The sequence below is a fragment of the Solanum lycopersicum genome, chromosome 3, assembly GCF_036512215.1.
Source record: "Solanum lycopersicum chromosome 3, SLM_r2.1".
NCBI classification, from domain to species: domain Eukaryota; kingdom Viridiplantae; phylum Streptophyta; class Magnoliopsida; order Solanales; family Solanaceae; genus Solanum; species Solanum lycopersicum.
The window spans coordinates 58662906-58687977 of NC_090802.1; the positions used below are offsets into that span (position 1 = coordinate 58662906).

At 28.8% G+C, this 25072-nt stretch overlaps 3 protein-coding genes across 3 annotated transcripts; 1 reads left to right on the plus strand and 2 right to left on the minus strand.

The window, feature by feature from the left end:
- Positions 1-250: 250 nt before the first annotated feature.
- Positions 251-5824, plus strand: LOC101263894 (protein LOWER TEMPERATURE 1). Its single transcript, XM_004236286.5, has 6 exons — positions 251-471; positions 1548-1593; positions 1967-2093; positions 2201-2277; positions 5101-5198; positions 5467-5824. Exons 1-6 carry the CDS (start codon positions 352-354, stop codon positions 5500-5502), a joined length of 504 nt encoding a protein of 167 aa, XP_004236334.2. The 5' UTR covers positions 251-351; the 3' UTR covers positions 5503-5824.
- A 9809-nt stretch (positions 5825-15633) lies between these two features.
- LOC101263399 (cytochrome P450 94B3-like) lies at positions 15634-17310 on the minus strand. The gene has a single exon (XM_004236505.5). It carries the CDS (start codon positions 17236-17238, stop codon positions 15760-15762), a length of 1479 nt encoding a protein of 492 aa, XP_004236553.2. The 5' UTR covers positions 17239-17310; the 3' UTR covers positions 15634-15759.
- Positions 17311-20670: 3360 nt separating this feature from the next.
- On the minus strand, positions 20671-22380 carry LOC101263598 (cytochrome P450 94B3-like). Its single transcript, XM_004236285.5, has one exon. The coding sequence runs from the start codon at positions 22320-22322 to the stop codon at positions 20838-20840; it is 1485 nt and encodes a 494-aa protein (XP_004236333.2). The 5' UTR covers positions 22323-22380; the 3' UTR covers positions 20671-20837.
- Positions 22381-25072: the final 2692 nt, after the last annotated feature.

The following is a 25072-nucleotide window of genomic DNA, read 5'->3' on the forward strand; positions in this document are numbered from 1 at the left end:
TATCCCATATAAACAATACTTAGAATTAGTTAGTTAACTCGCCATCTCATCAAACGATACATAAATAATAGAATGCATTATTCAAATTGTAATTTCGACAAAATCTGTAAGACAATGTATTTCAGTGAAATTCTATTTGATCAAAGTTTTAAAGAATGAAATGATGTCTTATACCCACTTTTATAGTAATTTTTTTTTTAAAAAAAATGATACTATTATAGTAATCTAATTTAATTAATGTAGATGAGAGCAAATTCTATTTTACCGCCCCCACGAACCACTATTAAGGGGGGGGAAAATGTATTTTCTCCTTTCTGTCTAAACTTGAATCAGTTTTGCAGAGCGGCAACTATGGAGGATACCTCATCATCCATTTCTCCGAACAATGCCACAACTTCCGGTGCGGCCAAGTACCTGGCCGGCCTCCCTTCTCGCGGCCTTTTCTCCTCCAACGTCCTCTCCTCTACTCCGGTAACTTCCTCTTTCTCTCTCCCAAAACCCTAATTTACTTTTGCACCATCCCCTCTTCCCCTTTTCTTTACTGACGCCTTTTATGTGGTATTAATACTTCTTAATAGCAGTGCTGAACCGTATAGTATAATCGAGTAGATATAACTGTTCTCTTTGATATTTTGGAGTAGATATAACTGTTGTATAATTGTCCCAAACTTATCTAATTTCATCTATGGTGGAATAAATTCTTGAGATAGAGAGTTCAGGGAGATCAGAGGCGGATACAACTTTATATACTTACAACACGGAGTATAAGTTTATGTGTACAAAATAATTAGGATCGCAATAATAGTAGGTCTGTACTTATAATTTTTAAATTCGAAGAGAGGGAAATGGTAGGATACTTCTGTTTGTGCCTGTACCAAGCATACCAGTACATCTAAATAAAGTTCTTATTATCAACTGCACAAGACTTGGTCTTCATTATTCTTATTGTGGAATTCTGTTTTCCTTCAGTTCTAGGGATTTCCATGTTGAAAGAACTCCTTGAATGTGGTATTATAATCAGCATGGTGTTTTTACAAAAACACTTTTAATTAAAAAAAATGGTGATACAAACACATAGCTATGCACACAGTAGTAATTTTATCTTAAGAAGGGTTAATCTGGATTGAGAAACTGTTCTGGCTCTTCTTCGCTGTTGTTTGGATTACTGTTAAACCCCAGCCTGGACATAATAAGGTTTTACGTTCAAAAGAAATGACTAGTTGGTGATGCTAAACACTGCGTGAATCAGTGTAGGATCAGAAAGGTTTTCGAAAGATAAATAATAGGTGGTACCTCTTTTCTGAGTTCAACGTCCTCCTTGCACCTTTAGAGTAACAATCGTCTTTGTATTTCCTTCGTTTGTCTTCAGTTTAAGATTATATCATTCGTGTGCCTTAGCCTCTTCATGTTTACTTACCATCATATCTGCTGACCAGCATTAGCTGGAAAATAATTTGACTATCAAAAGAAAAGTGATGCTATCAGGAAATATAATAATGCTTCTTCCATGTTCTTTTGAGCTCCACTAATTTAGAAACTTTATGCAGGGTGGAATGCGAGTATATGTTTGCGATCACGAAACGTCACCTCCGGGTCTGTTTTTGTATATTGATGTCTTTAAATTATTTATGGTGAAAATTGATTTGGTCTCTAAATCTCCTTTTATTCTTGTTCTTTGAACAGATTTACTTACATATGGTTATTTTATTGCTTAGTTTTTTGTTTACACTTCTACTCTTAAGTCATTGTAAAACATTGATATCCACTCTTGTGTCTCATTTAGTACATGGTTGGTTAAATCATAGAAATATCTCTTCTATCTTGCGTCTTGATGCAATTCGGATGTCTCTTTTTTCTTTCTTTCCCTCTTTTTAGTTTTCCTCATTCATCATCTTCCTCAAGGCTAGATTGTTTTGTTCGTCAATCTGGATTGCTAGATATATTTTACAAAATGTTGTACATGCAGAGGACCAGCTTATTAAGACCAACCAGCAAAACATATTGATTAGGTCTCTCATGCTTAAGAAGCAAAGAGGTGAATGTAGTTCAAAAGAAGGCAAGGGGGTTTCCTCAAATGACAATGGTAGAAAAAGGTAATTGTCCATATTTTCTTACCTCAGTATTATTGCTATCCTTTACTAGCTAGAGTACCTTTGTTCAGTTAACATATTTGTATCTCCTGCCACCATCTAATTTTCAGAGCGGCTGAAAAAGCATTGGATAGTAGGGCATTAGCCAAGAAGGCTACCACCAGTAACCATGCTGCCTCTGCCCAAGGTGTGCCCATTATTGATCATCACTTGCGGTCTTAGTAGTTGGTACATTCAAATGTGTTATTTTTTTAAAAGCAGTGATCTTTCACTGAAAAGATGCTTGAATTATTGTGGTTGTCAATGTATCCTATTGCTAAACTGAAAAAGAAAGAAACAAATGAGTATCCCTAAGCTCTCCATAACTTCATTTGCTTAAATTGTCCGATTTGACTCTTAAATTCTAGCTCAAATTATATTGCATAGTTTACATACCAGCTCTAAAACTTTTGGGTTCACAAAATAGAGAACAGTAGTATTGTTGCAAAAAGACTGCTCCTTCACTTCCATTGATGAAATACCATTTGATGAAAAGAACAATTATCATAATGGTTGTTAAGAGATATGGGGTTCTGCTTTGCTTTTTGTTGGGATTGGTGGTTCTGTTTTGGTGTAACTAGTATTGCTGGTTCTTTTGTAAGTCGGGATTTGGTGAAGTCTGATTTCAGAACTTCTAAAATTTGCTATGATTCGATGAATACTACTGATTGATTAAGTTTCAAAAAGGAATTTAAAATGTTACATGATTATTATACATTAGTAGGAGCAATAGAAGGATATATTACTTATATGTTGAAAATTTATTTATCTTGATTGTAGAAACATCACATCAGGTTTTAAATTTAAATTGTCATTCTAGAAGTTCTTATGGATGTATTAAGTTATTAGTTATTTTGCCTTGGAATATTGTAGGACATCCTAAAATGGGAAGTCACGTATAGGTTTGTATAGAGGCCCTAATATTTAAATGGCTAATGACTTCCAATCGTTGATTTTGTATAATTTAAACAGCCTCGGTTCATTTTAAAAGTTAATGGTTATGTCATGAACTAAATCTTAACCAAAATTATTATTTGCTGAAAAATAAGGGAAGACTAGGTTTGTAATAGAAGAAAAAATAGGTGGGCAGGAGGGCTAGTATATGTTATAAAGTTAAGAAGGCTAGGATTGCAGTGGAAGAGAGGGGGTGTTATTTTAAGAACTGCAAATCTTCCCTTGAAAGATCCAAAGATGCCAACAATTCATAATCTACATATAGGAGCGCAGGTAAATCAGTAATGCTTCACAACAATACCAACTAAGTCAACTATGTGGACAACACTTAAGTCCAACTAGACAACAACAACAAACCCAGTGTAATCCCACAAATGGGGAAAACTAACTTCACTAGTTTAGAAAAAATCTCTATTTTCCATTTCGCAAGTCAAATCCTTGAGTTTTAACTCCAATTTCCATTACATTTGTTATGGAACCTAGTTGCTGCTTTAGAAACTCTAAACTATATCGTTCAAGCAAACCTAACACTATTCATCTCCCTTACCAACAAACTTTTCAATTTCGAGTCTAGCTTTCTATTGTTTCATGAATTGGTGTTTAAATTTGAATCTTTCTTCAAAGGTATAGTTTACGATGTACATGCAACATAATATACAAGATTGGAGTGAAAGGATTACCTCTTTGTCAAACCCAAGAATTTTCAAGATGTGAGTCCTTGAGTTTTTGGTCAAAAATCTATAATTTCCATGATATTGAGGAGTTAGGGAATGCATTTGCCATTTAACGAACCAAATCTACTAGGAAATGCATTTAATACTCACTTCAGAGTAGAATTTATGGAGTAGAAGCTCTCCCTTCTCTCTAACTCCCAAGAACTTGTTCCAAACAAATAATCCTTCTCTCCCGAAATGCATTTAGTACTCACCTCAAAGTAGAATTTATGGTGGGGAACTCTTTAACTCCCAAGAATTTGTTTCAAACAAATAATTCTTCTCTCTCCAGAAATGCCTCTGAATGGCTGCTTCAGTTGGATCACACTAGGACAGGCACAACGCTCAACCGTCGCGTTTACTAAAATGACGCCGAGTTTGATGCTAACTGCTGGACGGCACTGCCAGTAGTGGTTATTTTGGTTCTAAAGTTTGCTTCTTAATTTGTCTTTATTATTAAGAGCTAATTTAATTCCTTCATCTGCTTTTAATTGCACCATCGATTCCATCGTCCAGGGAATTAAAATCCTTGTTTTCAATTCTCCTTCTCATTTTGTCTTTTCCTTAATTCTTATCATCCTTTCTTAGCTATTTCAAGCTATACCAATATTAACTACAGGTGTTTCAATTACTTTGTTATTATCGAGCGGGTCCCACCTGACTCGAAATTAATTGAATTGCATCCTTATACTGAAAAGTAGTCTGAATTAATTATAAAAATTCACGTGGCTTTACAACTACTCTAGAAATTTGCTGAAATCTTGTTTGGACGGATTATAAGATCTTAACATTTCTACCAATTTATTTTGGATGAGAAGGTAAAGATCATACTCCTATCATTTACAACCAATAATAAGTTGTGTGATTGCTGTCAAGCATCAAGTACATGTATAATATTATATCTTATGAGACTAGATAGTGAATAACAGCTTCTTCCAGAAATCTATCTTCAGGACATTGAGTGACAAGAGATAAGGCGATTAAAATGACTTAGCTCTAATTTCTGTATATATTCCTTTGGGGACATTGAATGTCATCTTTCCAAACCTTTGGGAATGTGGAAGCCACTTACAAAAAGGTTTATTGATTTGCTTTACCATGTCATGCCTGAAAAGTAAATTTAAAGGCACAATAAATAGTATACTCTCAGTTAGACACCGTCATGTTTTTTCAGGTCTCATTGTAAATATTTCCTACTGTGACCAAATTTTCTTTTTTTTTTGCAGTCTTTGTTGGAACTACTTATTTTTGTACATTATCATTTACAGTTAGTGATGCATTAAACTTGGTCTCAACCCCTGCAGGAACTTCAAAAAATCGTGCACCTGAAATACAAAATATGACTGTTGAGAAGCTACGGGCTTTGTTAAAGGAGAAAGGTCTTTCACTGAGAGGAAGGAAGGCAAGTATTTGCATAACCTTTTTATTTTATATAGGTTTTGAAGTTTTCATTGTGGTCCACTATTATACTTTTACTCGGTAACTTATTTTCCTTGAGGACATTATAATAAGTAGTACTTGTATGATGTGTTTTCCCCCGACGTGTTTGGAATTGAGGTTTAGTTGTTGATTTCTACTTGAATGATGTATTTTTTTTGAATATTTGACCTATTCTGTAGCATGTCGTTCTCTTTCAATGCACGTCCTCACTATATAATTACTGTTGGCAGGATGAACTAATTGCTCGGTTAAGGGGAGACACATGACTAAAGCATATTCGTAGAGTTTGAGGCAGCTTATTCCAAATTCCATTTTGTACACCTAGCAGCTGGGCCAAAGTAGGCTTTTGCTTCTCTATTATGGGTGCTTTACAACTAGTTAAAGAGTCAACTTATGGCCTTACAACTCTTGTGTGCGTTCTGCGTGTTTCTGTGTTCTTGTTGTATGCTATAGTATTTTGTAGTTAAATTATGAGGAGGCACCATACTTGTGCCTGAATAGTTACATAATACTTCTTAATATGTGAAAAACTGCATGTCAATTTTTTTCTGGTCACTGCAAATTCGAAACGAAACTGGTCTTTGAAAATCTACTCTTTGTCAGCTTTTGCGTCTAATTTTTGGCTTCATTGTCACCTCCTTTTTTGCCGGGTTGGGGGAGGCGATTACAAGGTGGAATCGAACTTCACTACCTGGCGAAAGTTCAGGTACCTAACCAATTGAACTACTTAGATTTGCCTTATTCTGCCTCTTCATTTTTTTGAGCTGCTAAGTGTTAATTATATTTTTGCTCATTTTAAATTCTGATTGCTCAAAGCATGAATGAATGTTGTTCAACTGAATTTCTATCCGATTAACTGGTCTAATAATTATAAATTATGTTCTTCATAGAAGTAAATGAAAACAATCATTCGATAAACGACATCATAAATTTATAAATTATATTTATATCTTCGAAAAGAAGCAGGTGAGATGGAACATAGTCTTAATTAGAGGTATATTTTATTAAATTATCTTGACTAATGATGTTTTCAAATTCTAAATTTGACTACTATTATTATTTTACGTAATTAAATACTTCTTTCGTTCATTTTTAATTGTTATAATTTCTTTTTTTAAAGTCAAATATATAAGTACTCTAATTAATATTTTTCAGAATGTGTTTTTTAATCATATTGGTATGCAAATTTTTTTTACAATATTTATAATTATTGAATGACTATAAATTGAGAATCACAGTTTTTATTTAAAAAAAACATGACACGAATTTTACGCAATTCACATTGATCAACATAGACTTGACTTTTAAGTGGGAAAAGTTAACTACGATAAATGTGTGGCATAATGTCTGCTTGTCGACATGAAGTGATACAACCGACGTTTTTTTTTCCTTTTGTCTTTGTCTGATTAAAGAGTCGATATCGAAAGAATCTTAAAATTGACTATCTAAATTTTCACTTAGTTGATATGGTTCGATTTTTCACATTACAATTTCCTCTCACAAAAATACAGCAACGATGTCAAAAACTTCTGCTTGATGTTGCTGCCACCTTTTCAGCAGTATCCTACTTCATTCATGTCAAATTATTTATTGTGATTTATTTTACACGTTTATTTTAAAAAAAGGATTGAAGAGAATTTTAATTATATCACACTTTATTGGCATTTCAAATTACTCATAACATCACCCATGTTTACAATCTTCTAGAGTAAAATGAGATATTTTTATCTCAAACTAGTAAAATGAAAATAATACTTTCTTCATCCCCAAGTGTCATCTCAGCCATAAAAAAAAGAAGTTAGTCCCAAAATAGGTGTCATCTAAGGAGTTCAAACTATAGAAATTGCTGATTCACTTTTACTTATGTGATATTGATTTGTGTCATCTAAGGAGTTCAAACTATATAATTGCTGATTCACTTTTACTGATGAGATATTGATTTGGCACATCCATTTAGAAAAGAATTATTAATATAGGTATTTTAATAAACTATTCCCTGTAATTTGTATAATGATTTCTTAAAAAATTATTTCAAAAAGGAAAACTTTCACATATAGCCACTAAAAAATAATCTAAGTACTCTCTATGCTACAGTTTGAATAATTACAATGCTAGCTAAATGTTATAGGGAGGAGAGAGGCGGCGAGACTGGGAGAGAGAGAAGAGAGGCGAGAGAGAGGGCAAAAAGTGGGAGAGAAGTGAATTGTATATGTATATTGCTTAGATAATTGTATATAATACAATATGTATTTGTATATATGGCAAGCGAGATTGGGAGAGAGAGTAATATTGGGAGAGGAAGGAGAGAGGCGAGCGCGACTGGGAGAGAGGCGAGCGAGAGAGGGCAGAGAGTGGGAGAGAGGTGAATTGTATATGTATGTTGGTTTGATAATTGTATATTATACATATGCAGTTGTGTAAAAAGCAAGATAGATTGGAAGAGAGAGGAAAGAGACGAGCGAGATTGGGAGAGGGAGGAGAGAGAGCAGAGAGTGGGAGAGAAGTGAATTGTATATGTATATTGATTAGATATTATATATTATAAATATGTATTTATATATTCTTGAGAATTATACATATACAAATGTGGTTAATTATACAAACTCAAAGTCAATCACATAATTAATGTATAATATTAGTCGTGAGTGGTAATTATAGCAAACTATAGATATGATGAGTAATTAAATAGTGTAAATTTGCTTAACCGCGTAATTTTCCCTTTAAAAATAAGTATTTAATGATAAGGATAAAAGATGAAAAAAAACATTGTCTCTTCTTGATATATCAAAAATAATAAGTAAAAACGAAAATCTATTTTAAGAATAAGTGACAAGCAAAAATGAATGAAGGGAGCAGTAATTTTCTAAGCTTTTATACTTCATCTTTTAAATACTATTTAATTATCAAGAAACATTTATTACTCAGTCATCGAACAATAGTTATCCACTATATTAAAAATAGTTATCCAACAATACTTATTCAATTTAGATAATCAAGAGATAATTTATTTTTTCTATCTATTTTTTTTCTTAATATTAAATATTATTTATAATTTAACACATTTTTTAAAAAATTAAATTTAATAAAATCAAAATATAATACAATAATATTACCATTATTATTTACTAGTTTTTTTTTTAAAAATATAGTAAATCAATAATAGACAACTATTATTGAATAAAGAAAATATGAGAAGTAGTAATAATTATTAGCAAATGGAAAGGTTTTTTTTTTTTTTTTTTTTTGAAGTGTGGAAATGGATCTATTAAGCCCTTTATAATGTGAAAATAGAAGAAAATGATTATAAAAAATTTGTACGTCATTTTTAGATTTTCATATTTTCTATAAAAAGAAAATTGTATATATAAAGCAATTATTTATAAGTCGACTTGAAGACTGTAGTCGCTTCTTTTCTTCCAGAGAAAAAATTAAAAACGTGTATGAAAGCTATTACTTGTGGAAAATGTGCGACTTAAATGTACCATCTTTTCTTGCCTTTTTAATTGAGTTAAATAACACATCTTTTTTTTTCCTTTTTTGTTTATGTTGACAAGTCACAAAAGATTACTGAATTTTCTTAAATTTTATTTTATTATACAATTTTGTCTTTTAAATGTACTTTGTCTTCAATTATTACTCCTTAAATTTAATGATGGTTTAAGATGGGCTCAGTTAATTAGAAGCGTCCGAAATGAAATCCTTCAATTTTTTCTGAGAGTATTATGTTATATGAAGCTTGTCTAATATGATTTATGTTTCATGTGTGGTTTGTATGATATTATACAGTGAGGAATTTATTCAGTATGCACAAAGTTCTTACTCGAAGGGTGGAGATTGTGTTTTGTCACAACGACGGTAATTAATCAGTAATTTCAAAAAAATTATTATTATTTAATTTTTGTTCTTTAAATTAGATGAATTTATATTGTCCTTTCAAATTGAATTTATATGTAACAAAAATAAGTTTTTTTTTAAAGAAAATGAAACATTATGATATAAAAATATAAATATATTAATGAAAAAATTATTTATTCGAAGAGACAAACTTAAGAGCTAGGCCGGCGAAGGTGCAACTGACCCCTTTTTTCCGTACAAGAGTATTGCTGTATTGGACTTCAAACTATATCATTGAGGCCATTATGGTCCACAAAATATACTATTCACTGAATTAAATAATAATGATGGGATATAAAAATAATAGTGACTGGGATAAAAAATAATGATAGGATAATTTTTTTGTTTTTGTTTTTGAAGTGTAATGTTTGGAATAACTTATTTCACTTTTTATATGAGTTTGGAGTCTAAAAAGTATAAAATGTTAACAAAAATTTTGAAACGGTATATAAATTTTTATTTTAACCAAAATGATAAAATCGCCAAAATAGCAGCGATATAGTTCGCCTATAAAGCCAAATCGCTGTTATAGCAACAATTTGCAAAATTTGATTTTTTTTAAAAAAAATTAAAAGAAATTGCTGCTAAGGCAGCTATTTTCAAAATAATTTTTTTAAATATTTTTTAATAAAAAGCTGTCTAGGTAGCGTTTTATCTTTAATTTTTTTTTATTTGAATTTCTTTTAAAAAAAATTAAAAGCAAATCGGTGCAATCAAAAAGTTGAAGCCTCAAGTTGATACAACATTAAAAAAATAATATATATATATATATATATATATGATACAAATCACTTCCCCGAAACGATTTGCTTTTATATAAATTTTAAAAAAAATCAAATAAATAATAAAAAAAATTAAAGGTATTAAAAAATCATTAAAAAAAATATTTTGAAAATCGTTGTCTTGGCAGTGATTTCTTAAAAAAAATTGTTTTTTAAAAAAAATCAAATTTTGCAAATCGCTGCTATAGCAGTGATTTTGCTTTTTTCGACCAACTAAATCGCTGTCATTCCAACGATTTTATCGTTTTGGTTAAAATAAAAATTCATATTCCGTTTTGAAATTTTTGTTAACATTTTATATTGTTTTGACTCCGGACTCCCGTTTATATCATAGTAATAGAATAAGTTATTCCATACATGGTGAAATAAGTTATCTCAAAATAACTTATTTCAAACCAAATGACTCCTTATTGTATTACTCATCATCAAATCTAATCATAGATATCAAATATCATATGATTATAATTAAGGGGTCATAATTTTTTTATTTTTAATTTTTAAAAAGACTATGATTGAATTTTATCAATTCATATTGATCAACATCGATTTGACTTTAAGTGGGAAAAAAGTTTTAATTACAATAAACACGTGGATGTCAACATGAATTGATACTATAAAGATTTTTTTTTGATCATCATAATAATTAAGATTCGACATTTAATAAAAAAGTATAATAATAATAATATCCTAAAATGTGATACCAACATTAATGGCAATAACTTCTACTTATTGATGTTGTAATCACCTTTTTAGCAGTAACTTTTTGTTATCTATCGTAATTTTTTTATACTTATTAAAAAGTATTAATTAAAAGAGATTTATAATCTTATTTCACTATTTATTACTATTTGAATGATAATAACGTTATTCATAATTGAGGTATGTATTGTCTTTAAGAATAATACTGATAACTATTAATGGTAAAAAAATGAAATAACTAAAATTTAAATTTATAAAATAAACATTTTTAAAAATCAAGACAAATAATGGTTTGAAATCTTATTAGCATATGAAAAAGATTGTTTGGCTTTTCACAATTTGAATAGAAAAGAAAAGATTAATGATTCTAAAATTGTTATGTGTCATTTTCAAATTGATAAAAATAAAAATAATTTTTCTATAGAAAACTATTAAATCAATTATTATTTCAGTCGACTTGTAATCACTTTTCTCATCCTAAAAGAAGAAGAAAAACGTGTATGAAAGCCACTACTAATTGTGTAAAAACGAGTGACTTAAATATCACATCTTTTATTTCTTTTTTTTGTTCATAAAGTCGCACAATATTTTTTTTTTCCTTTTTTGATTTTGTCACAAAGTATTTGAACTTTTTGAAAATTAATTTTATTTAATGATTTATCTTTGAAATATATTTTAACTTTATGTTTATCTTTTAAATAAGATGGTTTTTCATATCTTATAAAATATTATAATGTAAAAATATAAATTTATATCTTCGAAAAAAATTGTGATTTGAGGAGATTAAAAGTAAAAACCTAGGGACAAAAGTGGAACTGGTTTTTTTTCCGTACATCAAAATATTGTTTTATTTTATTATATATATATATGACCGACAAATATATAATATTATTTAACTTGACTTATTAATAAGTACTCATTAATCACTATTCAAGCTTGTACTAATGGTATGTATACCATTATTTCATCAAGACTTTGACTTAATTATTTTATTTAAAAATCTCTTTTAATAACCCATTCTGGATGCTCACAATTTAAGAACTTAAAATGTCATTTCGTTACCTTTTCCATTCAACAATTATACTGTTTTGAGATATTTAACGGTACTTGTCAATTTTATAAAAATTAATATATAATTTTATATTAAGTTTTTAATTTATCCTTGTCATTAGTTATAGTTATTTTTCTATTATATTTTTCAAGACATTGTGTTTATTAATTTATCTATCTTTTTTTAATTGTCATGTTGCGTTTAATGGAAAGTCGGTTTGATTTATTTTCAAAGTTAAATAAGATTACATTAATTCGATATATTAAACAAAAGATTAAAATATTTAAAAATTATATAAAAAGTATTATGAATTTAATTTTTTACATATCAATATGATAAAAGATATATTGTAAAATGTTAGTCAAAGTTATTATTGTTTAACTCTAAAAAAGAAATTATAACAATTAAAAATGATATGAGATAGTAAATTCAAAGGGTATATATTAAAATTACACTACTTTTAATAGTTATTTTAAAAAAGTGTGCAATATCAATAATTAAAAAATATTATCGAAGAAAGTATCATAACTTTGTTGACTTTAATTAATTAAGCTCATAAACCTTGCATTTGATTGGCCAAAATATCTCAGAACAATTAAATTTTTTATTTTAAAATATCACACTTGAAAAAGCATTTTAACTAATAAGAGAATAATTAAAAAGGCAATTTAATTGAAGAATTATAAACCACCATAATACACAAAACTTTTTACGATCCCACTATGGGTGGAGGAAGACTAATAATTAAGTGCATTTGGGTGCACATTATAGTTGCAATAATTCTTTGATACTATAAGTTATATACATGAATATTTAAATAATTTATATATAATCAGCGTACAATATAATAAATCAACAAATATATTTTTATTTAATTTTATATATATATATATATATATATATATATATATATATATATATATTAATTTTGATACTAAAAATAAAATTCATAAAAGTAATTTATTTTTTCAGTATATTGTATTAATTCCATAGGATGTTGACTTAAGATTTTATTTTTTTGAGGCCAAATGAAAAACATGTAAGAAATTGTATTATTTTTTATTGAAATATTTTTATTACCGTTTGAATTTTTACTATCTTAAAAAAATTATCTCAATAAATAATGTTATATTACTCTTATAACATGTAAAAAGTCAAAATTAAATTTGGATCCACATAAAACTACAAATATCCTCTCCGCCACATTAATTTTTAAAAACCTACTTCAACCACAAACTCAATCATACACTCCTTTCCCATAGCTTAATCCACCCGACCCTACATCTGATCAGCCCCGCCTCATTATCATCCATGAATAACGGCATTCACAATTTAAGAAACATATCCATATTATATAACTCATACGACGTATACAACTTAAACTCTTTACTATTTCTAAAAAATTGAGCAGATTTTTTTCCTATTGAAATTGGACGGTGAGATACCTACAGATACAAGTTTAATATCATGTGTTTTAGTACTATTGACAGGACATAAGTGAAGTATTTAATTATTCCATCATTTTCGATCGAAAAAACTGCGCCGAAATGAAATAATGTGAATAATGTGTTTTTTTAAAGTACTTAAATTTATTACATATTGAATTGACACATAATAATAAAATAAAGTGATAAAGTTTATTATATAATCCTTTGGTACATGACTATAGTTGATTAATACTATGAGAAAATTAAAAATTAGATAAATTATTTTTTTCATTTTAATAGAATAAATAGAAGTGTATATCTATTTATAGTATATAATAAGCAAATAAATATGAATTGAGGAAGTAATTCCATTCGTCAGTTGATATTCGAAATATATTATAACATGTGGATACTCTTCTCTTGTGTCAAAGTATTGTGATAGTAGAATTGCATTTTCGAATTGATAGAAAATTTTCATAAGTTAAATATAAAATCCATCTATATACAGATATAAACATTCTTCATTCTCCTATCTCAAATGTGAAACTTCTAATCTATTCGATCCATTCTATTACATCTTGACAATTGAAATATTATAGAACACTAGCTTGAAATGGAATATAAAATACAGGAAAAACAAAAATGAAAGAACAAAACAATGAAAAATATAATATTGTTAAAGTAATACTTTCTTTTATCGCAAATTCCCAATAAATATGGCATATGCTTTTTATTTTTATTTTTTTTGCAGTTAGTCCAAAAAGAATATCATACATTATTATGTATGAGTTAATTTAATTAAAAATTGTCATTTTTATTTTAGCCGTGATAAAATAATGTTAATAATTTATTTTAGATCATAAGTTATTTTTATATATATAAAAAAAAAAGATTCTTAATGTCCAATCAAGTCTTGCCAAAAGATTTGGGACTGAGAAATTAATTGATTTGTGATTATAGGAATGGAAAAGTACTAATTAGTTGCCACTTGGCATTACACTGATTTGATGAGTGATATGAAACAAGTGTTTTTCTATAATTCATAAATATTTTCTCCATGAATTATATTATTTAACAAAAAATTAGTATAAAAGTATAATTATTTGATTAGAAACCACTTTATTGAAGCAACGGCTCAAAGCTCTCTCCAAAAAGTAAGATATTTAATTTTAAGTAATAGCTATAGATGCACACCAAAATATCTAGTGAGAGTTTTTTTCTATCATTTTTTACTTTATTTTCTAATCAAGATATTCAAGTTAATTAAATAAAATAATTTAAGAATCTCCGAATTCAAAAAAATTGTGTTACGTAGTTTTATAACAAGAAGTAAATAAAAAGGAAAAATCATTTTAATTAGAAAATTTGATCAGCATGATATTTTCTCTATGTTATTTTATCTTTTTATATATTTTTACACTTTTAAGTTTAATATCTTTTAAATAAATATTTTTTTAAAAAAAATCATATATTTTAAATTTAAAAAATTATTATAACTTTTTTAATTTTCTAATCAAATCCTAACTGAATTCTCCGATCTATTCCCAAATAATAAAAAGTGTTTGTCAGTTTGGCAACAGAAAGTAGTGGAACAAGCTCTAAATTATATAGATCACATGTCTAATACACAGCTGGACCAGCTATGCATATATATTTATTAAGTAATTAGAAAAACCTGTTTGGATAGGATAATTAACTCACAAAGTGGACAAACTAACAAACCCCATGGATGGACTTAGAAAAATAGTTTTTAAATTAAAAAATAAAAAGTTAAATTGAATGATTTTTAAATTAAAATATAAAAAAAAAGGAAAGATTTACTTTGAATTTTTATTTTTTAAGTCAATTTAAAATTTATATTAAATTATGTTAAGAATAAACACTTTTAAAAATTAAAAATAATTTTAAAATAGGTTTAATCAAATCATAAGTCAATTCAAATAAGTTCTTTTAATTCATGTAAAAGTCAAACATCACTATAACAAAATAAGCAAAAAATAAAAAATGTTAAATTCTTAATCGACAATAGTTAAATATTATTAGATTCAATGTCGCTAACAATTTTAAGAGACATATATAAAAATAATAATTACAATCAAAATATATATTTAACGATAATTAAATTATTACTATTAATTAATTACTGTAATTTGTGATCCCAAACACTTAAAAATGAACTTTTCCTCTGGCTTGACTGATCCAACATACTGGTAAAGTAATGGACGAAAAGAATGTTGACTTTCAATGTTCGAATTCAAATTCTTGAATTTGCAAAGATGGTCAAAAACACGTCAGAAAATAAAATTAGTTGATAACACCAATAAACTTCAAATTATATATTACCAATGTAATATACTCCTTCATTTATATATATATATATATATATATTTTTTTTTAATTATGCGATATATTTCGTTTTTTAAGAGTTAAATAGTTTGAATTTGAACGAGAATTAATTTGTGAATATTTACAAACTACATGAATATATATGCTATAAGTCTTAATAATTAATAATGTAAAATAATTAAGAGATATATGAAAAAGTTATAATTAAAAATAGACTTATATAAATTTCGAAATTTGAAATGTGTCACATAAATTGAAACAAATGGAGGGTTTAATAAGCAGCAAATGCTAATGGAACAAACACAGTTTTTTTCATTTCAACCTTTAGCAATCACGGTGATATATTCTCACATTAAATCCACCAGCCATATGTGCAGTCAAAAGAGGCACAAAAACCGGTTTTTCTACATTAACCACCGGTTTAATCTCGAACCGCCTAAGAACCGAAGCTAGCACATACTTCATCTGCGTAAATGCCATTTCTTTCCCCAAACACACCCTTGGACCCGCTTGAAACACTGGATACTTATATGGACTAACCATTTTCAACGCTCCGTCTTTGTCGATCCAACGGTCCGGTTTAAATTCGAGTCTGTCTTTTCCCCAAATCTCTTCCATCCGACCCATACCGTAAGGGAAGTAAGTAACTCTATTGCCCTTTTGAACCCTTGTTCCGTCTGGTAATATGTCGTCTTTAGCCGCGTGCTTTGAATCCCATGCTACTGGTGGATAAAGCCTCATGGATTCATTCAAGCACGCGGCTAAATACTTCATCTCTTTTAATTCATCAAATTCAAGCGCCTTATCACCATTATTGATCGACGTTATTTCTTTGATCATTTCGTCTTTAACGTCACGGTGATTGGTAGTGAGCCAAAAAAGCCACGTCAATGCGGATGAAGTGGTGTCTCTTCCCGCCATGAGAAAACTTATAACCATATCTCTCACAACTTCATTGTTGTGTCCAGCAAGTACCAATCTAGACAGAAGATCCATGTGATTACCTCCATTTTCATTAGCAATCTTCTGTTTCTTTTCCTGTATGATCTCGTCGATACAACTGTGAACGCGTTTCACGTTTTCCTTCAGTTTCTTCTCCGATCCTAAATTGAGCGCTCTTTTACTTTTCCATATCGCGTAAACAGGCGCCATCCCACGCATTGCACACGCTAAAGAAGCGGTATCGAACGAATCAACGAGAACTGGCACGTGCGAGAGATCATCCAAGCAGTGCGGATCAGTACCTAGGGACACCTTGCAAATTGTATCAAAAGCAAAACGCCTAAGCACGTCTTGCAAGTCCAACACTTTACCAGAATTAGCTGCCTGCATTAACAACGGAACAAGCCTGTTTTCAACTACTTCTTCGAGAGTTTTTACAACAAACTCTCGCAACGAATTCGTGCTGAATTCATGGCTAGCCAATTTACGCTGAGCGCTCCACAGATCCCCGTCCACGTTGAATATCCCACGCCCTAGAAAATCGCCTAGAATATCCGTAAACGGTTTCCCCTTGGGATAATTAATAAAATTAGTTTTGAGCATGTACTCAACGTTATCCGGATTAGCTGTGATTATAGTCCGAGGAGCGCCGAATCGCTGAACTAGAATGGTTTGCGTTGGCGATTCAGATAAAAGTTGAGTGTACCAATCGAGTAGTCGATGTCGATTTTTATAGAAGGAAATAAGGCATCCAAGGATTGGGTAAGAGGAAGGGCCATAGATTGGAGTGAACTTGAGAAGAAGTTTTAGGGAATGGGTAAGAAACCCTAAAATGAAGAAAAAAAAGAGAGAAAAAAACATGTTTAGCAAAGTGGGTTTTAGAGTGAATGAGGTTTGTAAGATTAAGGTATATAAGTGGTTCTATTTATATTTATGGAAATTTGCCACACTTAATTATCACATGATTCTTATGCGCAAATTGAAAATAACAGCGCCGAGAAAATGCCCCCAATCGACGTGTAACATTGTCTGCTACTAATACGATTTTCTTTATTTCTACAGTGTTATTATTTAATTGTCGATAGGATTTAATGATTTAATTTGTTCTATCCGACAAAAAAAAAAAACTAGTAACTATAAAATGCCAAGCGAATATTTATTTTGAATTATTTTTCGAGCAGTGTGTTATAATAATTTTGCTAGCTAGAATTAAAAATGCAACATTAAGTAAATTGTTCGCACTACTACATAAACCAATCAATACATACATACGTTTCTATAAAATTAAAATTTAACTTATTTTTATCATATATAATTTTTTGATAAAAAAAATTATCGCTCGAACACGTTGCGTGCAGTCAACAAAGTAATATATATGTTCGCCACTGCCTATGAAATCTTCTTCTTGGTGTGACGAAGACCAATACCTTAAAAGCACTTAAAAACTTATCTCTTTCCATAATAATAAACCTTATATTAGGTAATAATTTCAATACTTTTGACCATACAACTTTATTATATTTCATGTATTAAAGTCAAATTTCAATAATTTTGACCACTCCTATTATTAGTCAACATTATGATGATGTTCCCTCTATAATATACGGTCAAATACATATTGTTTAGTGATACTATGACTATTTATATACAAAATTAGTGTAAATTTAGCAGTATATTGAATCTAAACTCTTGGTAATCTATTTATTTATGTTAAGAGTAAGTATATATATGAATGGGCTTAATGTTTTTTTTTTGACTTATATTTATTATGTTTTGACTTTAATTTATTTAAATAAAACTCTTTCAACTCATTCCAGATGCTCACAATTTAAGACCAGAGAAGTACACTGCATTTGATAGTATTAATTAGTCAAAACACCTTACAACTATTAATTGTAATTTTAAAGTGATATAGTTGAGAAAATATTGATTAATAAAGAATAATTAAAACTACCATTGAATTGAAGAAAGAGAAGCCACCATAATTATGAAGCTTTTTCCGATCCCATCATGAGTGGAACAACACCAAATGCATAATTTGTTTCACGTTGTAATTGAGACTGCTTTAACTCAAACCCTAATATATATATATATATATCCTAGTAACGAAATGGCTTTTTTGTAATTTAACGCCTTATATTTATTTAGTCGATAGGAAAATAATATTTCATCTGTTTTAGTTAATATGAAATATATATTTTTTTTAATCGGTCCAAAGACAATACATAAATGTATTTCCTAACTAATTTAATAAATATTATTCGACAATATTAGAACATTTTACTCATGTTGAGTCACATTTATCTAACAAATTATATTTCCTAATTAATTTAATAAATATCATTTGACAATATTGCAATATTTTACTCATGTTGAGTCACATTTATCTAACAATTTTTAAAAAAATAAATATATACTCTTTTATTTAAAAATAAGTTTATAATATTACTCCCTCCGTCCATTTATAATTATCATGGTTTCTATTTATAGCGTCAAACAATAAAAAGTTTGACTAAAATTTAAGATGCATTTTTTTCATATCATATTGGTTTGTAAAAAATATCTATTTATAGTTCTTTTATATAGTTCTTAAATATTTAATTATCTTAAAAAAATATATAATATAATTTAACTTTAAAAATTAATTAATTAATATGATAAATAAAAATTAATCATATAAATTTAGACGAATAAAATATCTTAGTCGTAAATTCCTGGACGGTGGCAGTCCCAAGAAAAAAAGGTTACACTAAATTTGTGCGGCGGAGCAGCACATCTTATTCTATCGACGTAGAAGGAAATGTGTATCATATGATTTTAATATAACATTTACATGTATAGTAAGTGACTGTAGTTTCTTACTACTCTCTTTTTTAGTTTTAGTTGACGTGATACTTGATTTAACATAATATTTTTTATAAAAAAAAAAAAATTAGAAACTTATGAATTACTATAACAACACTTATGCATGAGAATGGTTGTAAATTACTCCATTTCATTGAAGATACGTAAAAGAAAAATTTTGAAATTGAATAATTTTTTATTGTAGTAATGTAATAAAATTTCCTTTTGTAATAGACGAAAAAGTATCACGTAAAATAAACGGAGGGAATTGTTTGTTTTTTATGATAGGGGGATTGAGAATAGGTTAGTTGGAACTACACTGATGAAAAAAGTGTGGGGTAAGGATTTTTCATGTAAATCACAAGTGAAACTCTAATCACGTGCCTAATTATTCTTTAATTATTCATAGTTAATTAATTAGTTGGAACTGCACTATTGGAAAGAGTAACGTGAATAATTATTCATTATAAATATTAAATATACCAATGATTATGAATATTTGTAATATGTTGAATTGACAAGAAAGGAAAATATGTTGCTTATTACAATTTGCAGATAAATTTAACAAGTGATTATTCATATGGTTATTAAATAATCTTCGCATTTCTCTCATTTTATTATTTTATTTTATTTAAATTTGGCTACTGCATATAAGTTTTTATTTCAATGATATTATCGAACGAATTACTCCCTCTATTTCTATTTAGTTGTCTACTTTAGAAAAGATACACATATTAAGATAATAATGATTAACACGGTGATGTCATAATTTTACTACGATTTTAAAAAAGGATGAATTAAAACTTAGAAATTATAGGGACAGAATAACAACTAATGAGCAAATAAATGATAGAGAAATTATAGTGTGATAATAGAGCTAATAATGCCGACATAGAAAACCAAAAAAAATTAAAATTTTTATATTTATTTTATATGGTTATGTACATATTGAGTACTTTCATAACTGGACCATATACTATATGTCTACAAATAATGGAACGTGCTCAAAATTATATTGCGTGTCTAATCCTCATAACTACTTAGTCTACTACAACTACACACATCTGGACCATCTATATTTATTTTCAGAGACACACAGCTTTAAATTTGACCAAAAAATAATTTTAAAAAATACATTGTTTGTAATTGAATAATTATTTACTAGATGTTGAGAACACATTTAGACAAAATAATAAGTTCAATAGAAACTGTTAACTCATAAGTGAACAAATTGAATGCGTAGGCTATATTATATATGTAAGTCAAATAGTTATACCTACAATAACATTAAAAATGAACTTCTCTTCTTTTGCTACACTAATTCAATGGTAAACAAAATGAACAACTTGCCTACATAGATTTGTATCAACCCATATATAAAAATGTTACACTTGATAAATTAAATATGGAATTTGCAAGAAATATAAAAAGTACAGTGAGATTTATACATAGTTAAAATAAGTTTTTGGTTATATATATAGTAGATGTCGAATTTTCACTACTTTGAGTGTCTATTTATTTATTTATGATTTTAAACTTCTTATTGAAAATTCTAGCTTCGCCACTAAACAATAAATGTTAACTGAACACTAGAGTTTTTTTTTTAATTTCGTCTTTTAGCCTAGCGCGCTAGCACGGTGATGGATTCTTACATTAAATCCTCCAACCATGTGCGCGGTTAAAAGTGGTAAAAAAACCGGTTTTTCTAGTTTTACCGGTTTAATCTCAAACCGCCTAAGAACCGAAGCCAACACATACTTCATCTGCGTAAATGCCATTTCTTTCCCCAAACACACCCTTGGACCTGCTTGAAATACTGGATACTTATACGGACTAACTATTTTCAACTCTCCATTTTCTTCCATCCAACGTTCCGGTTTGAATTCGAGTCTGTCTTTTCCCCAAATCTCTTCCATCCGACCCATACCGTATGGGAAATAAGTAACTCTATTGCCCTTTTGAACCCTTGTTCCGTCTGGTAATATGTCATCTTTAGCCGCGTGCTTTGAATCCCATGCTACTGGTGGATAAAGCCTCATGGATTCATTCAAGCACGCGGCTATATACTTCATCTCTTTTAATTCATCAAATTCAAGCGCCTTATCGCCATTGTTGATAGACGTTATTTCTCTGATCATTTCGTCTTTAACGACACGGTGATTGGTAGTGAGCCAAAAAAGCCACGTCAATGCGGATGAAGTGGTGTCTCTTCCCGCCATGAGAAAACTTATAACCATATCTCTCACAACTTCATTTTCGTGTCCTGCAAGTAACAATCTCGACAGAAGATCCATGTGATTACCTCCATTTTCAGTAGCAATCTTCTGTTTCTTTTCCTCTATGATCTTATCAATACAACAGTGAACGCGTTTCACGTTTTCCCTCAGCTTCTTCTCCGATCCTAAATTGAGCGCTCTTTTACTTTTCCATATCGCGTACACAGGCGCCATCCCACGCATTGCACAGGCTAGAGAAGCAGTATCAAACGAATCAACGAGAACTGGCACGTGCGAGAGATCATCCAAGCAGTGCGGATCAGTACCTAGGGACACCTTGCAAATTGTATCAAAAGCAAAACGCCTAAGCACGTCTTGCAAGTCCATCACTTTACCAGAATTAGCTGTCTGAATTAACACCGGAACAAGCCTGTTTTCAACTACTTCTTCGAGAGTTTTGACAACAAACTCTCGCAACGAATTTGTGCTGAATTCATGGCTAGCCAATTTACGCTGAGCGCTCCACAGCTCTCCGTCCACGTTGAATATCCCACGCCCTAGAAAATCACCTAAAATATCCGTAAACGGTTTCCCCTTTGGATAATTAATAAAATTAGTTTTGAGCATGTATTCGACGTTATCCGGATTAGCTGTGATTATAGTCCGAGGAGCGCCGAATCGCTGAACTAGAATGGTTTGTGTTGGGGATTCAGATAAAAGTTGAGTGTACCAATCGAGTAGTCGATGTCGATTTTTATAGAAGGAAATAAGGCATCCAAGGATTGGGTAAGAGGAAGGGCCATAGATTGGAGTGAACTTGAGGTGAAGTTTTAGGTAATGAGTAAGAAACCCTAAAATGAAGAAAATAATAGGAGAGAGAAACATGTTTGTAGGCTTTAGAATTATTAGAAGAAGAAGAGACTATAGAGAGAGGTGTGATTTATTAAGGAATAAATGGCTTTATTTATATATATGTAGAATGAAAATGACAATAGGGAGGAACTCTGCCACACTTCACTTCTCATTACTAATATATCATCACGTTTTCCTTGTGCGGAAAACTAAAAAGTAGGCTATTGGCCCCCCAAAAAAAATTATTTCCGTCGACATATTAATAGCTCAGTTATAAATTATCTAAATTCTATCTTGTTATAAAGAATAATGATGAAGATAAAAAACGAATTCAACAGTATTTCCATCCATATTACAACCTATTTTTTACTATTAGATTCACAATCAATCATATTTTGAAGTTTTTGGTGTCAACTTAATTTTTGAATAAAAAGAATTTATTCAAATTCTCAACTTTTTGTTATCAGTAAAAAAAATCATAATCTATTAGTGAGTAATATTTCATACAATTATCCATTGTAAGAATATAAGTAGAAGCAACTTATGTATAATAAAAATATTGAATATAATTTACCTAGAAAATGAAAAATCTATCCTTATATAATTTTAAATGTGAATCATATTTGATAAAATATATAACAATTTGTAAACCATTTTGGATTAGTCTTACAAAAAAAAATTTAGGTGACACCAATAAAAGCAAATATTTGTCCGCCGCTGGCTATGATATCTCCCTTTTTAAGTTTCTTTTTTTATGATAAATAAAATACGACAAAAAAATTTAATACCTTTGACCATCCAATTTTATGATGATTCATTCATGTGTTTGAAGTCAACGTTCAATAATTTTGACCACTCAATTGATTCAGTGATGTTCCCTCTATTGCATTCAGATTAGAAAAAATTTCAAATTTTGTATGTTTAAGCCAATTTAGTATTTTAATTTATTTTTATAACGGTCCGAACTATTTATAATCTCTGTTACAGTCTATTGTTCGAGTTGAAATTTTGTTGTTGTTTGCTATAGTTAATAAACGTACATTGTTACTCAATCTTTATGATAGATATGGATAAATTCAAACATATTAAAAAAGATGAATACACTACTTTTATGAGAAATGGAACTATTAACTATATGTTAAACTCACACTTCGTGTTAAAATGTTGGGATAATTGGTTTAACCATATTAAACATACGTTACTATTAGAAGTTTTAATTTAAAATAAGCTTGGTTCAATTATAAAAAGACTTACGATGACAGAAAGAGAAATAGGAATTTCAATATGACTCACTTAAGAATTATGAAAAAAGATAAACCAAAAAGGAAAAAACACAATATATATATTTATTTAGGGAAGCCAATAAAGTAGCATATAAAATAATTAAATTGGCATTAACTACTAAAAATAGCACCTTCATTCTTCAACTAATCTCTATAATAATTACTTCCTCCGTTAACAAATATTTGGCAAATATACCAAAAATAAACGTCTAAATTCAATTGTTAATTTAAATAATTGAGAAATAATTAATTATTTTTTCCAATTTTATCTTTAGTAATTACTTTATTTTGTTCAGTTAAAAGTTACACAAACTTTTTTTTTAATTGTAATAGAATTATATTAATCAAATTACACCTTATATTAATTTTTTTTTTCTTAAAGGAAGTGTATGATCTTACACTGAAAAACAATTATAAACGAAGGAAGTATAAAGACGTTATTTCAACTAGATAAATGACAATTGCCTACAATAATTAAGAAGAAATGCAATTATTATTATTATTATTTTGTTTGTTAGTTTCGTTTGCTTAGTAGTATGAAAATTGTAGAATTATTATAGGTTACTTCATTTAATTTATAGTATAGCTTATAGGGGTCTGTCTAACACACTAAAACGCACATTGCCTAAAAGTTACGTGATGGCTTAAACTTTATTAAAAATAATTAAGAAAAATTAAACAAATGGTTCAACTCTCACCTCACCTATATATAGAGGAGTGCCAAGTAATTAATTAATAACAATAATTTAATTATCGATAAATATATAATTTTAACAGTAATTACTAGTGACAATTATATTTTAACATTTTTTTTGTTATAAATGAACTCATAAGCCCCACATAATTATTACGTCATTGATTACAACAAAGTTGCTTACAATTATTTTTTAAAAATAATTTGATTTTTTTTTAACTATGTATTCTATATAATTTAAACTATTTATAGTTTCATGTTTTACATCAAGTCTTTTTCTTAAGAGTAATGGAAAATGTGAAGTTGAAATTCCACTCTAAATTAATATAAAGTCACTTTTGAATTTGACTTGTGGCCTGTGTGAAAGATGCATCACTTTTGAACTATATATTATAATATATAAGCTCGTTTTAAAGTTCATATCACAAAAAAAAAAAAACTTTTAATTACAACCAATCCCATGCCAATATGGTAGCAACCAAGTATATAGTAAGTAGCAATTAATTAGTCGGAGCGCCGTAATTTGAACAGTATTATTTCCTCTTATAATTGGATAATGTTCATTTCGATTGATATTTATTATCTTAAAAAATCATTTATTTTATCGAATAAAATTAAATTCAAAAAAATTTGAGTTATTTTACTGACTATCTTGACTTTACAATTATAAATTTCGAATATTCAGTAAATCGTGACAGTTGACATGATATATGCTTGAAATTTAACGATCCATTTTTTTATTTACTTTTTGTTTGCATAAAGTTAAAAATCACCCGAAATTTAAAAATCCAACTAAGTTTACAATA

Bases quoted from the DNA above. Each gene is read 5' to 3' on its own strand.
- LOC101263399 (XM_004236505.5), bottom strand. From the start codon at position 17,238: ATGTTTTTTTCTCTCTTTTTTTTCTTCATTTTAGGGTTTCTTACCCAT.
- LOC101263894 (XM_004236286.5), top strand. From the start codon at position 352: ATGGAGGATACCTCATCATCCATTTCTCCGAACAATGCCACAACTTCC. The intron at 2,094-2,200 runs GTAATTGTCCAT...TCTAATTTTCAG, and splicing joins AATGACAATGGTAGAAAAAG to AGCGGCTGAAAAAGCATTGG. The intron at 2,278-5,100 runs GTGTGCCCATTA...CAACCCCTGCAG, and splicing joins CCATGCTGCCTCTGCCCAAG to GAACTTCAAAAAATCGTGCA.
- LOC101263598 (XM_004236285.5), bottom strand. From the start codon at position 22,322: ATGTTTCTCTCTCCTATTATTTTCTTCATTTTAGGGTTTCTTACTCAT.